Below are 18796 nucleotides of genomic sequence, written 5' to 3' on the forward strand. Positions count from 1 at the left end.
AGTCGTGGGCATRTTTTGCATATCACTGCAGATTTAGAGGATCAGAAGATGTGTGGAGGTTTAGGGGACTCCCTGGGGAACGTTATGTGCAATAACCACTGGTAGCTTCCTTACCATTCTCTCCAGCTTCCAACATGCCCTGCAAATATCGGAACGATCCAGACTGCTTAGGCTCCGAAACCGGCTTTTCATAATCCTGAAGCATCTTGTAGACATCTGACTCCACATCAATCCCATTTCGGTTTCTCGGGAGAGACTTTAAGGAGTCAATGCTATTTAAAAACAAAGCGAACAAAGCAATACTCAAGTCAAATACAAATGGTAGTTATCAACTAATCAGGGAGGTACTACCCCCCCTCCCCAAATTTAATCCATTCACACAGATTCAGTTAAACACCTTTCTCTCCCCCTTGTGTTTTTCTGCCTTAAGGRAAGGCTGTTCTAGGAAAATAGTCACTAAAACGAGGAAAGATAAACTTGTTCTCTGTTTGTTCTTCTATTGAGCAACACAGCTAGGGTTTGACTGGCTACCAGATGCCTTAAGGAAAGGGGGCAGCTGCTTACAAGCATTGTAAATTGCTTTAYCACACATGAAATTTAATGAAAAAATGGGTAATGCAATGCATTTAATTAATTATGTGGGGCTACGAAATCCACCCACCCTCTTACCATTGTTACAGTATCTGGCATCTGGAGAGCGTGTTTTGCTGCCAGGCACAGGYGCGACAGGGAGTGACGCTATCCTCAACAACTGCATCTCTCTAAGCTAGCCTCTCTGCAGGTGACTTTGAATTAAAAGCTCCGTTTGTCAGGGAAAGCCCACAGCTTAAATGACAACAAAAACACTGGATCATACAGCAGTGAGAATGGGATAAGAAAACATTCTCAACATTTCTCCCTCACATACGCTCKGACCTTCAACATCAAGCTGTTTATTGTTTGAATCTAGCACCCGATTTGCGATACAAAGAATGACAAATAGCAACTGAAGCTCCCATTCAGCGGCTCATCCAATACATCAAATCATCAAAGGCATGGTTTGAATTCAAAAATAGCTCAGGTACATGTTTCAGTGTCCTGCTGAGTAGGATGAATTTAAGCACTTATGTGCTTTGTTGAGGCCTAAAAGCATAATACAATTTGGTGGGAAAGGACCCTTTTCTTGTAAGGTTCCAAGTACATTAATGTCATTATAAAAGCAGTAAAACTAGCAAGAGCCCTTAACTTCATCAGATAGCTTAACACATTTTAGCCATCATCTGAGTCATTTTTTCCAACAGCATTATATTCATGCCTGTTAAAAAAAAATCACTTTCAAAAAATGCCAAAGCTACGTTTTCTGGAAGTAATCTGTAACCCAGACCTCTTCTGTGCCCAGCATCTGCTCCAAAAGCATGTGTTGGCAGGCAGTTCAGGTCCTCCAAGCTACCCTTGCAAGATCAGACAAGCACAACCCATAAGCAGCTTAAGGGAGAGCTCGCAATACCTCATTCCCAGCGTGTCCATGTGGGGCTGGATTACTCAGCAGTAAGAGGGGACTTGTGTAGGAGTTCCCCAATGGCTCCAACACCTATGAAATCTTGAGACAAGAGGCAGAAGTGCTGCTGCTGGGAACAGCACCTAGAGACAAAGGCTCCTCAAGCAGCTGCTACAGATGAAGATCTATCCCTGCAATTTCTGGGCCAGTCAAAACTCTCCATGTGTGTCCCAAATGCCCACACGCTCTGCTACTGCTCTTTCATACACCATTTCACACATTTGCATGAAAAAGGTCACTTTTTTWAAGCAAATCCAGCCTGATCAAGCACAAATTCGAAATAGAATGTTGTCCTAGCCCAATTTTACTCACATATTGCTGAAGTTAAACTCCCTACTTCTGGCTCACAAACACAAACAACATCAAATTTTCTTCTCAGTAATTTTTCTGTAGTCCCCTTCTTTCCAAATTCATTAACTTTCCTGGAGCAGTACTAGGAATAATCTGGCTCACAGAGCCACTGAAATATGAATTCACATAAGCATGCAGTTTCTGAGCTGAAAAGAAACTATCACTGCTCTTTGTATTTGATACAGACATTACTTTCTTGTAGATATTTTGCCAGTCTAGAAAAGCATAAATCATCAGCAGCATAAGGCATGTGAAAGCATCACAGTCCACACAACCTGGCCTGTCTCAAAGTTAAGAGATATCCATCCAAACTGTTCCTGGCTGTAACAGCTTTTTCTTTCCTATGTGCATTATTTATTTCTCTGCCTCCTAGACAGCTGCACTGAACAGATCTCAAATTTATAAACATCCTAGTTTACTGGGGTTAGGTCTCCACGCAAAGAATTCCAAAACCCATTACATGTGCTTGCGCCTAAATTTGTGAAAGTGCAATCCTAACTTCTTGGAGGGTGAAACCCTTCTTTGAACATACCCTTTTAAAAAAGGGAACAACAACATGTATGATACTCCCTGGCATTAATCCTAGCCTGGGGAGCCAGATTTGATGCCTGCTGATCTATCTACTTCCATTAGCAATAGCAGGAACTTACTTGGATACAGAAAATCAGTATGTTTAACTGCCTCAGAGGTCAACAGCGAACAACACTCCAGCTCCACCAGCTTATCTTCACAAAGGTTTGATTGCTGCATATGCACATGGCCTTTTTGTTCAGAACTTGCAATCTCCAAAACCTCAGTTTTCTGTTTTGTTTCTCCCCTATACACTTAGCTAACACAACAGGGATGAACCCAGAGTCTCTAGAGCTAAAACTAGGAGCTTCATTACAACGTAAATTAGCAAATCAAATTTCTCCTGTCCTCAGTACATAGGAAACAGACTGAGACGTGTCACGCTAGAACCATCTTCTATTAACCACAGTGTAAAATAGAAAACTGCACTGCTGAATGTGAGCAGTACAAGCAAGAGAATAATGCCTTCATCATACCTTTGGGGAGAAGCAATGTGGAGCCCACTCATCTGGAGCGGCAAACTCGAGTCAGTGTTGTTATTTGCGTAGAGTCGGGTCGGATTATTGTATTGCAAATTCAGCATCTGTTTGGTATCCACCGGGGTCCCTCCACCGACAGAGGGAATCGGCTTTTTGTTCTGTGCAGGTCCGTTATCCTAAAAGAGAAGAAACAGCAGAAAAACTTGTGAGGTTTGTAAATCTTAGCACTAAATAAATGGACAGGCTGTGGTATGTCGTTGAGATTGTGGTAATAATATTCTCATGTGTTATTAGTATAAATTTTCAAACTGTGAAAAATAGAGATATGCACCAGGAAAATGAAAACTCAGATTTCATTTGTAATCAGATCTTGCTGAATCTATGCACCTTTCCTTAGACCCTAACCAAAYAAGCTTGCCTGCTTCTCCGTTTCACCATTGCCAAGTATTTCGCATTTATTCTCCTGTAAAAGCAGTACGTGTTGTTTCCACAGAAGAAAGGCTATGAGTCTGCTTCTACTTTCACATTATATCGTTCATACAGCAGTTACCAATTCTCTGTCTTCAAGGCATTCACTCTTGATTTACATGAGCAAAACAAGATCAAAAGCAAACTTCATAGTCATGCACACAGACTGTATAGGACCTGAAACCAAGGGGCAAGTCCTGGTATTTTTACTTATTTAGAACTCTCTCTCATGTAGAAATGTCTGTGTTCATTTCAGGAGGTTTTCTCCTAAAAAGCATCAGTCATTTACAGCATGATAAACATTTTAATCAACAAATTAATTTGCTATTTATATTTTCAGTGGTTTCTTAACTCCCCAAGGCAAGCGAGAATTTATAGGGAAAACTAAGGGAAACTTTTTATTTTACTGCTGCAAGTCAGGAACCTATCAGCCATTAAAACACAAGTTTTCATATTATTTTAGCTACATGAAACATTATGTATGTGCTTTTGAAAAGCTTTGTTAGTCAATCCTGTGCACACCCACTAAGAAAATAATATCTATTGCTAATCTTTCCACAAGCCACCTGAGCCAGATCAGCCTTCTAGCTCTCTGCTAGCATTCCGCACGGTAAGCTATCAGCAGGGAGAAGTATTGTAGCACATCCAGGGGGAAAGAGAGGCCAATTCCAACTATTCATCAAAAGCAATAGCAAGCGTCTGAAGCCCGAGGACAGTTGCCATCTGCCTGTTGTTCCCATTCCTGTGAGTCAGAAACATGCCTGTACTGATGGAAGAAATAGATACTTACATAAGAGGCATTAATCTGTTTAATCTGTACAGGCCAGATCTGTAGCAATGCTGATTTACACCAGTTGAGAACAATGCCCAAGTTCTCAGTTGATTAAAGCTCATGGAAAAAAAAAAAAAAAAAAAGAAAAAAGAAAAAAGAAAAACACCGTGCTGTGAACAAATAACAAAGTGCATACTGAGGGCTCTAATAAAAAGCTTACTTTTGACTGGAATCATCCAATAAATACTAATTGGAAACAAATGTTTATCACTGGTGCATAGGAGAAAATACTGGCATTTCCAAATGTAGTAAAAATGAACAGCTAAGAGAAATAGAAACCAGATCCTGCTAGAAAAAGATTTTCAAAGTCCAATCCTGAAGTTCTTCCTAAGGCAAAACTCCCATTGATAAAAATAGGGCTCTTTTCTAATTAAGAACTAAAAGTTAGTGCCTTTAAATTTTTTTCTGCCACCAACTGAGTAACTCCAGACTCCGTCAAACTACCAGCTCTTTGCTTTACTCAGATGCTTAAATGGTTGCCCAATAAAGCCTTCTCTGCACTACATTTCAAACACATCACACATGCGCGCACACACACAGGCAGACCCACGTGGGAAAAATTGCCCCCAACATCGTAAATTTAAGTTATCTGCAAAAAACCAAATCTCTCTGCCAGGAATAAYGTAATTTTAACTTTTCCCCAATTTATATTCTTTAAGAAAATCACAACCAGGCTACATGTTTCCAATTCCCAGATTTATATTATTTCAAGAAAAATAATAATAATAAAAAAAATACTTTTGACCACACCACAGAGAGGAAAAGAAGGCTCATAAATGTTTCAGAAAAAAGCRATGGTCCGTACTGGCCAGATGGCTGGCTATTTTGAGTTACAGACTCGAACATAAAACATAGCTTTGTTTTTTAACAGCCRTTATCATTAATTATCTGGGCCATGCTCACACTTTGCTCAGGAAAAACAGGGCGCTCTCCTCACCGGAGCCAGATTCCCACCGCACCTTCCCGGGGGCGGCAGCGGMAGCGGGATGGCGAGGCGGGACCTCTGGAGAGGGAGCTGGCTGCTCACGTTGACCCCCGCATCCCTGAAACTATATTTTCACCAGAACAGCTTGTTTTGCTCCGGGAACGGTCTGCAACCGCTCCCGGAGCGCTCTGCAGGGCAGTGCTAGGTGGGGAGGGGGTTTCATCCCGTTCCTCCCGTGCCAGGCAGCAGCCACTGCGTCCTGCCGGCTGGAGAGGCCAAGGACACCCAGGGGTTTCTGGAGCTCCTTCCTCTGACCTCGAGCGTTCTGCCACGCAAAGGACAACCCGTTCCTTCACTGCTAAGGTACGCACGGGGCTGGAGTCTATTTCGAAAATTAAAACATACCCCATAAACAGGCCTAGAAGGTCACAATCTCCACAGATTTGCTTTAAACCAAGACAGTTTGTAAAGTGTCGAGCATTCATTCCTACTAAACTCAACAAYTTGCAAATCAAGAGCAAATGTCTCTATAAAATTAAAACTTATTGCTTTGACACTTTCCAAAATACGTAACAGCCTGGTGCTGGAAACAGAGCATTTCAAAGACACGGGGGGCCCCCCTGAACTGCAAAGCTGGATTGCACAGTCTTGGCCCGCTTCCTGCGGGAAGGCTGGTAAAAGGAACAAGCGACTGCGTGGCAATTTTGCAAGGAGTGCTTTCCCTCACCATCGTTTTGATGGCTGGATCACAGCTGAAGATGGCTGCTCCCAGTGAGCATTTCTGGCTTTGCTCTAGCTGAAAAGGGCCCATCCTAAATCCCTGCAGACTTTCCTACCGTGTCTCCCATGCTGGACCTTTGAATGAACCCGGACCTTTCCGAGCAGCCTTTCAGCTCTCCATTGTCCAGGAACTCGTTCCCATCCACTACGGGAGAGAAGCAATGTGTCACTTAATCCTAAAAAGCTTCCTCCAAAACAAGCAGCCCCGGCTTTGCACATCCTGCTTTCTGCAAGCCACGGGGCTCCTGGAGGGCCACCCCGGGCGCAGGGTGCTGGGAACACMGGGCAGGCGAGCCCGAGGCACACCAGCCACACGAGCGCCCTGGTTTCCAGCCACCCACAGACCCAACATGCCCAAGTTGCTGAAACTCTACAGCTTTGGATGCCAGGATGAGAACTGAGCCTTCCACCGGCACAGGGAGCTCAGGGAAGAGCTGCAGAGGCCACCTAGGGCCGCGATGGTGGCAGACCTCGAGACACGGTCAAGTTCAGCCCGGGAAGGCTTTCGGCCACCAGCTTTCCTTTTGGGGACTTTGCTCAGGCTTCCCCCAGGGTGAGGCAGGAGGAAGCGAAYGGGTATGGTGCTCGAGGCTCCCCCCAGCTCGCGCCTGCTGCCAGCGCGTCCTCCAGCAGCTTTGCTTGGAGCAAAAGGCACCGTTCTAGGATAYGGCCAAGCCACATTCACAGCTAGCTGGCATCAGAGACGCAGTCCTCACCCTAACGCGTGGTCCTGCGCCTTGTGCTGACCCTGGCCAGGAGGCAGTGCAGTGAGCTAGACTGGACGAAATCCAGGCTGCAAAAGTAAAATTCCCTCTTGGTGGTGAAGAGGGCTAGCACCCCACAAGGCAGGGCCAGGGCCGTGCAGCTCAGGTGGCGGCGTGCGGACAGKCTCTCGGTGGCAACTAGCCATGAAATCTGTTCAGCCACGTAACAAAGCCGCTCTGACTGCTCCACCTTCCTGCAAAGCGCGGCTGCTGACCCAGCAGAGCGCCCAGAACAAGATAACGATCAGGCTCCTCCTTACCAACGAGTCCTCCCACTATCTCAACATAAAACCAAACCCTAAAAGCGCAACAGATTTTCTCTGCTTCACCCCAATCCACCAAGTTCTCTACAGGCTTTGGTGACTTGTGCTTCATACTATGGGGCAACTAATGGCTTTACAGGAGGAAAACAAACAGCACATTACCCCTCTGGAGACACACTGATCTTCGTCTTCCTTGTTCCACTGCTCTTCAGTTTCTCTGCTAAAAAATTTTCCTGTTGCAGAAGAAAAAACTGTTCCCTGGACTGAGTTCAGTCTTCCTTTTTTCATCTCAGAAGTGGTTTCAGAATTTTCCTATGAGACCCATGCAACATTTTACACAGTGCACAACACTCATGCATTAGTTCTCAGAAACCTAGAACCAGATGGATTTCTTTCCAGCTCTCAAATTGAAGTTTGCAGAAAGTAGTCTTCCTTTGGGACCTAATTTTCTTTTCTCTACTTGCCCCCCCCCCGCTTTTTATAGCTTCTTTTAAATTAAGAGGTTTTGCAAAATCTTTCTAAGAGTTGACCTGCTAAGTTTCAAAGAGAGCTTTTAGTCTACAAAACAGAAGCATKAAAATCTGTTTTCTCATGCTTGCCTTCTGAGATCATCAATTATAAACTATGACTAAACCTTGACACAGAGCATTTGGAAGTCCTGGAGCCCAGCTGAAGCGTGTTTTAGGCCTCCCAGTTCCTGGCAACTGTTATTCACCTATCCATCTCACACCAGAGAACCACAAGGCACGGAGGAAGAGCTAGAAAGGGGCCTTATCCTCGAGTCCCAGCCCCAGGGAGCTTTGGGGTTTCTGTCTGTGCACGCGTGATAGCAGCACAGAGCTCCAGCACCAACGGGCTCTACCGCCCTGCTTCCTGCCGGGATGGCGCGTCCTGAGCCGGACCGCCTACCTTTTTCTGATATGGAAAGATAAAGGAGATGTTCTGATAAAATTCTGATAAAGTCTGATAAACGTTACTAGAGCTCYTAAATCCCTCCCTCTTCCTACTCCACTGTGGAAAGTAAGGAGCAGARCAAAGGTGATTAAAGGAAACCGAGCCACAGCAAAGAAAAAGAAAAAAAAAGTCATCTTCGGTGAGTGCCAGCCCTTTTACCATCCAAACCATTTGCCTTCTGCATGTTGCCTCTCCAGCACCTGCTTCTGACACTTCCCTTGYGTTTCTGTGTTTAAAACAAACTTCTCTTCCAAAGAGATTCATTTATAAATGTTTCACTAACATTGCCTGTACTTTATCAACTGAAGGTAAGGGATGACCTTACAGATACAGTATTTATGTCCTAAGGAACAATTTCCAGAAGAAAGAAAACGCAACACAGGATATTTCTGAGTGTTTCTTTTGGCACAATGCAGAGGAAGCGAAAGGAAGTTATATATACATATTTGTGGTAAGAGCAGCATTGCCAGCAAGCGCCATTACGCCACAAGCCGCATTAAGCGTAAACTCCGATGGGGTACATTAACTCGGCTGTTGTGCTTGAGCTACCGGATTCCTCTCCCACCGACCCCCGTGCACTAACGGCCAGATACTGTCAATTTTACATGTGCTAATRACTACCTTATGGGATGGAGAGTCAAGTATGGTCTTAGGTGCCACAGTTTATTAAGAAATGAAAAAAAGAGAGATGGAACTGGTCATGCCTGCCACGAAAGCCTGGCTCCTGTTCCTGCCACGCAACGCGGCCCGAAGAGCACAAAGGAACTTTCTTCTGCAGGCAACAGCCCGTGCTGCCAATCAGCTGAAACGTTAAGGGCATCTGTAAATCTCACGAGGGGGAAGCTCATTCCCCCTCACAGGGGAAAACGTTCATGAGATTTGCGCAAGCAAATCTGGAAAAGAAGTAGGCTGCTCTGCCCAAAATAAGGCTGATAGATTGAGTCTGAGTCTTTACTGGAAACAAGAATAGCTCCTTGACTTCCTTAATGAAAACCTTTTCTATCGCAACAATTGTTGGCATAAAGGGACGTGTTTTGAATCAGTGACCCTTCCAGCCACAGGCCATTCCAAGTGTGCACAGCTGGCTTTGCAGTGGCAATAGAAATATTTTCTTCTCATGTACATGCTTGTTTAGCTCAAGTAGCTAATGCAAACAAAACAGGGAATTAAATGCAAGAACAAAATGCTACCGGCACTGCATGCTAGATAAGAGTCYGTCACATATGGAAGGTTTACAAGAATATCAAGTTATATAAAAAAAAGCCAGTCCTGATTTTTCTAATGAAGGATAGCACATAAAGGAACTTGTATGGCTCCTTTCAGACATCCTGCAGATGCATTCTACAGACTTCTGAAATAACATGCCCAAGAAAGACTGCAAGAAAGCCACCAATGCAGGAAATCAGAGCTTCCTCTGTCTCCACGTGCCCCTTCTCTCCTGAAAGGGAAAACATGCCTTCGCCTTATATCCATTTACCACCTGCAGATTATGGAAGTGTCCACTGCTACACCTGAGAGCTATACAAAGCAAATGGTAAGAGTTAAGGCTAGTACCTGGTATAAGAGTCCACTAACAAAAATACTGATACCATTTTTGTGAAAACATACTGAAAAATATCAACATCTTTCTGAAGACATCTGTAAAATAAAGCATGAAGTGAACAGAAAGTCATCCCAACAACATCACAACTGGTAAATTGTTTTGACAGATTAATCAGAAAAAAAACATTTAAGGGAGGGAAACGGCTTGGCTCAGTTGTTCAGCATCTGGCATTGGCACACAGCAACTGCTTGGGGGGGCAGTTCTAGACTGAACACTGTCGCACGCAGTAGTTAGCTAACTAATTCCTTGCTCCTTGAAACAGGAATTCTGTGATGGAAGGAAAACAATACCCTTAAAATATAGYATTTCCTTCTTTATTTAAGAGAAAGATGTTTAATCATGACAAGTTGTTTGAAATTATTCTTGGGCGCTGATCAAAGAGCCAGAAATGACGAAAGCTCTTCTCCCCTCCTTTTACACACACGCTTACTTGACTCCTGGCAGGTCACTATGTTCCGCACCTGCTCAGTAACAAATCTTTTTTTCCCCTCTGTCAGGTGAGGATGTTTCATTTAGCTATAGCATGATGCCCACACACAACCAGCAAAGTAATGAGAGTAATTAGCAAAGTAATGAAGATCAAACGCATTTCAAAGGACATGCTTCCAATTTCAGGAAACATACAGGAGAGCATTAAAAGTAGCATGTGGAAGATCAATGGAAATACAAACGTATTTTGTGGCTTCACTATCTATTACTAACATACACTCTAGGAAAAGAATACAAARGTATTTTTTGCCTAATCATTGAGGCATGCCATTGACTTCACTGACATAATTGAACTGGGATATGTTTTTAGTTTCTCAGGCTTTTTACATCAAATGTATAAAATAAGAGAAGACTAAGAAATTAAATGGTTCTATCAAGCTAATCATTGCTAATATAAATGTTCACATAACTAGGAAAATATGCAGCCAGCCAAGGACTTTGGAAAAGTTTTGTCCCCCTCACTCTCTTTGGGAGAGAGTTTGTCTTCTATTGTAGCCATATTTTTGTAACAAATAGCATAAATATGTTAAGATTTTTCTAAAATATGTCAAGGAGAGCATGCAATTTAGCCTGCCTGCTTAATAGGATTAATGTTGGTATACAAAATTGGGAAGATCTTAAATCATGGATTTATGTCTAAGCCCTACTCCCAGCCAGCGGAATTCCTACATCCTCGTTCTTTTGGATGCTGTTGGTACCAGGCATTCCTACCCACGCTCTCCACAGCTGTACTTTGCAGACCTGCTCTTGCTAATTGCCTTTTGCACTCAGAGTATTCTGTATGAGAGATAATTTCTTAACAGCTTTGGGAACTCATAGTTGTATTCTGATATCCACTTTGGTTAAATACATCCAATTTTAACTTGCTGACTTGCAAAAGTTTCAACATTTTGCTGCCTCCAGTTCTGTTACTCCCCAACTTTTTTTTTTTTTTTTTTAAGGAGGGTTTTCTTTTTTGGATGTCCTACAAAACGACCTGTTTGTCTTTCCAGCTGTGTCCAGCTAGGAATCTTCAGCTTTGCAGAGGCAAAGGTTTTAGAGACAGCTTTACAGAGCAAAAGACTTAACGTTCTGATCCAAAGCATTTACCAATCATTCAGTTCACAGTGTTTCAGATCTGGCCTTTAAAAGGCCAGAAGTATAAACAAAATAATGAATCTAATTTTATGGGCTATCAGACAGAGATTAAAGTTGAAGATCTCTAATGTGAGAGGCTAATGTTGGCTCCTAAAACATTCATACAAGCACTTAAATCCATCGCCTGATTTGGAAGAGTTTTGAGCAACTGCAGCTTCTGCATGTCCAAGAAACCTTCATCCTGCGCAGGCTCCACGAGTCACCGAGAGTCTAACACACCTCATGAATCAATCCGTGTGCTCCCAGCCCCCAGGCACGCTGCAGAAACTACAGTGTGCTTATGCGGCTACAGGGAAAGATTTGCAAAGAYGCAAAGAACAGCGGTTTCATTTCCTACTGAAAGAGGCACCTAGCTGCCCCGAGAGCCTGCTGCACGATGTTTATTTTTCTAAGCCAAAGTGGGGACGGTTCTGCTCTCAGTTATAAACAGACATGCCTCAGCCTTAAACAGAGCTGAATGTCATTAACAGCCTGCCTCAGCTGAAAACAGTGCTGTTTGATGAACTTCAGATCCACTGTCATCCTGAAAACAGAGCACTAAGTGTCAGCTAGACACTTGCTGTCAGGCTGCTGGAACAGCGAGAGCAGTGTTATTTGCACACCACGAGCTGAGAGTGTCATTTATACTTAAAGAGATACCTCCTGGGAACACATTTTACCAGTCCTCCATGTATGGCAGAACAAGCCTGWGAGTGCTTGAGCCCTTCGCTAGCAGCTTCATGTTTCTCTTGCCGAGCTGCGGTAATTGAGCTCAGATGTGATCCAAGAAGGACAGCAAGYATTTCTCTGACCAGGCCCTGCAATATATGGCTAAAAGATGTGTCCCTGGCATCAGTTCCTCAATTGCATATCACGGATGAGAGGGTGAAGCCAGTTTTCTGTGGAACCAGGATAAGCTATTTTTTCAAAAGTGCTCAGAGTGTCTGCCAGTACATGCCTACACACACACACCAAGTATTAAGTGACACTAGACAACTACGATCGCAACAGCTCGTTGCTGTCACGATTAGCACTGTAATACCATAAGGATAAAGAAGCAGATGCCCTACTGCATGTGAAAAAGGTAAGGTTACATCTTCAGCATCCAGGAGAGYGTGCTTTGAGAGAGACTATGGGGATGGCTGATTCAGCACGAAAAYGGAGCTCAGGATACCTGGCTCTATTCCCAGTGATATCCTGGCTACAAAGAAAACTCAAAACAAATTCAGCTAAGAYCAACTTGCTTCCTAGAAAAGCTTTAAATCTAAGACACAGCCTAAGATGGATCAGGTAGTCCTGACTCTTCCCAAGGAAAGGAGGGAACTCATTAGATACTTCCCAAACTCCTTCCAGAGCTTTGTTTCCACCATGCCTCTGCACTGTCGGCTGCAGGCAGACGCAGGTGAGCGGTGTCCAAGCTCCCCAGCGACGGAAGGGAATTCACGAGTGCCTCCGGGCAGGGAGGAACTGCAGCAGAGTTGACTCTATGCCATGCYGGGCCACCATGGGAGCTGAAAACCCAATGTAGTGCAAAAGGTACTGCAGAACGGCTCCAGACSAGAGCAGAGCTGAGCTAGAGGCAGGGCTACAGCGCGTGCCTGAAGGCAAATGCAATTGGTCAAGGGCTGAAACGGGGCTAGGTAACACGTGCCATGGGAAACCCAGCTAGAGCCTGCCGGAGCCAGGAAACACCAAGGCTGGTGATGCTCCCTAAGGTAACGGTGAAAGAACTGCCAGGCTTGTTCCAGAGAAGAACCACCATCCGCTGCTGCAGATCCCTCCTGGGCCAGCTACGTTGGCTTTGCAGGAGCTTCAGACCCCGGCACACTCCACCAGTGCTGGACCTGGGAATCTGCCTGAGCAACTACACACATGGGAAAATCATCTCAGCAAAAACCCCACACAGTTCCTGCAAAGCTGAAAAACAGTTGGAGRCCTGACTCCACCATGCCTGCTGTCCCACAATGGAAACATTTACAGACAGTCTGGCTATATCCTCCAGCTTCTCTTATCAGTGCTTTGCACAGCTGGCTACCTATGGCTCTAGACGTTGGGAAACAATGTAACAGGTCAAAAGTGGCAGAAAGATAGGGCCAATTATTTTTTTAAAACAAAGGTACAATTTCTTCATGTGGCTGGCTTCTGTTCTGAATCAGAGGGTACGGTCAAACTTTGATGACCTGATTCTGATCTCTCCTGGCAGAAGACTTTTTGCCGGTGAAATTCTACTAGCTTCATGGCTACAATTAATCTTTCATGCAAATTTGACAAGCAATTAAATTAGAAGACATACACTAGCATATACCAACACCCTCAAGATTGCAATTCCACCGCAGCACAGAAGGCAGGCACGTAASAGAACAATCCCTTCCTCAAACCGGTTTGAGAGTCCCAGAAATGGAAATCTGATCATTAATCCACAACAGCAGTATGGGATGGACAGCCTTGTTTTCACTTTAATGCAARTAACAGTTTTGCCTTGTGGCCACTTTCCACAGGAACTGGATCGATTCTCCAGCTCACTCCATTAAGTGCAGCTGCTTTTCTCTAACCCCTCTATCTCATAAAAGTCATTCTTAYTGATTTCAGGAGCTCAAAACAAAGTGGAGAGTGCTAACGTAGCTGAAGCAGTGCAAGGAGAGAAGCTTCATAGGAGTTTGGTCCCCTGTGTCCCCCTCAGAAGCAAAGGGCCTATGGTGAACGCACAGACTGCGCCCAGCACGCTGCCCCGTGCTCAGGAACGTGTCCCAGCTCCATCGCCCACCTCCTCTGCACCGCTCGCAGCTGCCAGCRGCAGCTCTGGGCACAGGCTGAATGCTGAACTTGTTTCTAATAGCCAGACAACTTCTCTTAAGTTTATGTGAAAAAAATATTTCTGTATTACATTCTGCAATTTCTGCTAAAACTCCTGCAAGTCACCAAAAAAAATTATATTGAAGTTTTCATTGTTTTTATATCAGGGAGCAGGGCTGAGGCCAGCCCCACGATCTCACTGCATTTACAAAAAGCAGCATTGCTTTATTTTTCCTGAGCAACTAAATAAATGAGTCCAGAAGCTGGGCTTTGCAGTAAAATACCAACAACCCTTAGAAACAGCAACCCAGACCCCTGAGGGTCCCTCCTGCCCAGCCAACCTTCACCTGCTGCAGACAGCAAGGCTGCTCAGCAAAGGCTGTTTCTTACTACACAAGCAAACTCAAAATTAGAAGTGAAAGCACGAGTTAGGCAAAAGCTAAACTATTTGCTATCAGAGTTAAAGGATACGTCATTCTTGACAGGATTAYAGCAACCTTCAAGAGAGTCATCTGAAGTGTATTTACATGGATGGGAAGTTTCTAAATAATTTTAAGGGATGGGCCAACATGGAAAGATGTGGGAATTTCCTAACTTTCAGTATTGTTCAGAGGGGAGGAGTAGCATATCTACACCCTTTTCTAAGAATGCTMTGACGAGAGGAAGCTCTGCAATTTAAAAGTGAGACACTATTAAAGGTATGGTAAGCTAGGAAAATAATTCCAGTTTTATATACARCCATGCACTTGCTCTGCATTACATATGTTCTGAACAACAGTATGTATCTAACCAAGGAAAAATCTCTTACAATTAAAAAAGTGTCATTTCACTACTTYGCTATAATAAAGAACATTAACAGAGTGAAAGGTAGAGCACAGTGAAACAACTGGCTGATCTAGATCTCACATTCTAGAAAGGAAAATCCTCTCACGCCCTAATTTTGTAAACTATTTGGTAAAACAAACAGAAAACCCAAGCACAGACAGCTACATATGTAATAAATTACAACCAAGTGTCAATACCATATCAGCTTCATCTCACCCCCCGCACGTCCCTTTGCAGAACGCCTATCATGCTATTGATACCCGAAATCCGATACCCGAAATCCAAAGCAATGAAACAAAGTTACCCAACCCAAAGGCAAGAATGATTAAAATGTGTTTCCATTTATCTTGCCTGTTCCAACGCAGAGGTCATGTTTTTAATATCAGCGGTGCAAGGATGTGTTTAACAAGCAGACAGAGGAAGCCTTTGTAYAAATGTATCTGTTCTATTAATGCTTTTACAAAAGCAAGATAACTGGGGATCATGTGCTCTGTTGAACTGGAAGGCATAGGATAAACTCTCTACGTTTTTAAAATATCAAATCTTTGCACACAAAGCTCTTCAGACAAAGCTCTTTTCATAGGAAAAAACAACATTTGGTTATAAAAGTAACTACTGCATTACAGTTACACAATAAACTGCAGTAAGGCTCAGGCTATRTCTAAATATTTTCTCCCTCATATTCCTAAGACAACTTCAGACCCAGRTAACTGCATATGTAAGCAGAACTAACTTTCTGGTGAAGACTAGGTGAAGAAGCCTGAGAATAAAAGAAAATTTAAGTATCACATAAACAATATTTAATTTCTASCTGCATGAGAAAACTTAAGTCATTAACAGGAAATAAATACCAACGAAATTTCACAGTATTTTTGCAAGACAGTAATACTGGAGAGCAAAGGCAGATGATCCTCTAATGAGCTGAAGCAGAGAAAGTAACAGAGGGGGAAAGGGATGGCAGTGGCAGGGAGAAAGTTATTTTACTCCCATTTAATTACTTTTTCTTCACTATCTGGTGTTTTATTTAAAGTCTCAAACTCACTAGATTTGTACACACAAGGACAACTTCATGACTTCTTATTTTTTATTGTCATTCTCCATTACTACTAGCGAGGGGAACTGTCAAATGACRTTCAAGTGTTACTGTATCATGCTTCCAGACCAGCAGCTATGGACACAAAGCAGAAACACTGGCAACAGGCAAAGCTTCAGACTGCCAAAATATCACGTTTAAAAGCAAAAGATGTTTACTTCATCAGCATGGCTCACCTGAAGGTCTCATTTCAGTAAAGTTTGGGCAAGATACCTACGAAAACGCAACAGAAGAGGGTAACATTTTTGAGTTTCATTTTGAAGTGGCCCAACATCTAGCTTGTATTCATYAGCAAAGAAGTCAAAAACATGTCTCAGGCTTTCCTGCTAATAAACAAGTCCTGGCAAYACCTCGGGATAACATCCAAGTCATCCGCTGCAGGAGAACACAGTTGGGAGCCAGCCTTTACAGCTACACTTGTGCCAGTCGGCCCGGGCTCGCTCTCCACACCCAATTTGCCATTTATCCACTTTAAAACAGAGCTTCCGCAGCTGCTGGCCTGTCCCAGTCCCAGTCCCTTTTGCTCCAGTCTCGGGCGGGAGGACTCGGTGCCTGTGCCAATTTGCTGTTTGCTAGCAGTCCGGGAGACCCCTAGGAGAACTCCCCATGGGCTGAGCTCTCCCGAAACTGCGCTCTGCAAAAGCTTCGTCTCACACGCTCGCCCCCAGAAGGTCGTAACATTCGCATCTGGGAGTCTGGACAAATTCTGCTATATTAATAGACAAGCTTCTGTTCAAGCAGTCTTCCAAATGATTCAACGTTTCATAACAGCAGTTGGTGATGCCCACAGCTTTTCATGCAAATATTTCCCCTGTGGAAGGGTCACAGGATCTCACAGTGTTTAGAATTATTTACCTAACATATCGGTTGCTCAGCAACACATAAATATGTTGAAATGATAACAAATGACTGCAAAGAGCAATTCATTAATTTTAAGTGAGCAATGAGGAAAAACAAAAATGGAAGTTTTTTCCCCCTCTGGATTTGACTGATAAGAGAGACACTGTAAAATATACACGTGCTTTTACAAGACATTTCTAAACATGCAGGTATGCAGTTTTCTTACCTGTGTTAACAATGTCATAATTGAGATCGACATTATCAAGTAGAATAATACAGCATATGTCTACGCTAGCTCTTTATCCAATAGCATTTTCTATTTTGTCCTCAACCAACCCCCACATTCTTACTATTTTAGTACAGGTCCTATGAGAACAAACTGTTTAACTTTGCTGGACAGAAGAAAATGCCATTTTAAAGTTTCCATTCCAAGCTTTTCCTTTACCCTTAAATTGTTCATTTTTTTCCCCTCTCATATAAACTAGGATTACTGAAGCTCACTTAATAAAGATACTGATTTATATAAGAGGTACATAAGAGGATTTTACCTAAAAAGATTACAGCTCTTACAGCTACAGGAGTTCAACATATTACCAAGATATGGTGAAAACTCCTCTGCTTTCAAATGATTCAATATTACATCAGAGGAAAAGAAACCCAAGTGCATACCAGCTTGTGTGTAACCTCTTCACCTGGTAAATTAGAGCAGCAAACTTTGGTTGTGTTTAAAGCTACGAATTTGAATGTGAAATGCTGCCTAAATAACTCCAGTTCATGGTTGATTTGAATTACAGTGGCTGTCAGGATTCAGCATGCTTCTACTATTAAATCAGTCCTCAAACAACAAGCTGGGAGTTCCCATGCGACTGGGGATCTAGCACCGTGCCAGGGCATTATCTCATCCTTTGTTTTCCCAGAAGTATGAAGCCGACATTTTCCCCCTTCCCTCTGCCACGAGATCCACTCAATTATGCTTGAGCTCCAAGGAAGCAGAGGTTTGTTTCACGTCTGCTTATGGGAAAAACTTGATCAGAAACGCAAGCTATCACATCACCCCAATCCTGCATTTTTCTTCAATGAAGGAAGGAAGGTCACCTTAAGAAAGGAAATTCCATCTCTTCAGCAGACAGGGCTTTAACCCCTGATTTACAAAAGTAAGTATTGCCTACGMTATCAAGTCTTTTGCAAATAGGTATTTGGAAACTTTCTGCACAACACCAACTCATTAAGATTTTAAAGCAATACTCTAAGCTGATTAATCAAATGAAAAGCAATTCAACTTCAGTAAGAAAGTGTAATGAAAAAACTTACTGAGACAAAAAAACAAATGTGAGAGTATTTAAAACATTTTTAAAGCTATACCAGTGCTTGAAAGTACCAGTAGAGACTGTCACTCAGCAGATACAGCTCAGTTCCATGGCTTTTTTACACTACAAAAAAAGCTAATCACTAAAAGAGCACTCACTCTGTGGAACCATTTAAGCCACACCAGCTCATTAAGTATACTGGTATACTCCCAGAGCTGACCATCCCCGAAGTCTGAGTTCAGGATCCCTCCGCGGTGTTGGCTACGCAGAGAGGAGCAGCAGCAATGCTGAATCAGTCTGGGCTCGGATTCACAGCGTCTGGCCAAACCACAAAGCCCTCGCAGGCCTTAGGCGAGACCGATCCCCGAGGGGAGTTACCTGACACAAGAGAGCTGCTCTCCCGAACGGGCCGGGCGTTTCRGCGGGCCGTTGCCACGCTGGGCAAGTCTCAGTCTAGCTGCACCTGTGGATCACCTATGAAAATTTTATGCTATATGGGAATGCAGAGCTGCTCCTTACGTGGAAGGCTGAGTGTTGCTAAAGAGCAGCAGAGACAAAGTCTGGATAAAAGACAGTTTAAGAAAGAAGACTTTTGAAGCCAACAGGAAACAACTGCACAAGCACAAAATAATACAACATTACAGAAAGCATTGAAATGATGAGCAGGAGAACGCTGCCTTCTGTGGAGAGGCTGGGTTTTATTCTCCACTGTTCAAAGCTTACATCTAAATCGTGGCTTGGAAAGCAACCGCTCGTGACTCACAGCCTGAGAGAGAGCAAGGCGAGCAGGCCTGGGACCACGAGCAT

General features: G+C 43.5%; 1 protein-coding gene across 1 annotated transcript in view; it reads right to left on the bottom strand.

Moving 5' to 3' along the window:
* PDLIM4 (PDZ and LIM domain 4) overlaps positions 1–18796 on the bottom strand; it is a 64821-nt gene that overhangs the window by 11514 nt on the left and 34511 nt on the right. The window contains exons 4-5 of the mRNA XM_085312762.1: positions 2935–3113; positions 115–272 (exon numbers count right to left, since the gene is read on the bottom strand). Coding sequence (XP_085168888.1) covers positions 115–272; positions 2935–3113 — 337 coding nt within the window. The remainder of the gene's footprint in view (positions 1–114; positions 273–2934; positions 3114–18796) is intronic.

Source organism: Rhea americana, unplaced genomic scaffold (assembly GCF_003343005.1).
Source record: "Rhea americana isolate MKP2758 unplaced genomic scaffold, rheAme1 scaffold_37, whole genome shotgun sequence".
NCBI lineage: Eukaryota > Metazoa > Chordata > Aves > Rheiformes > Rheidae > Rhea > Rhea americana.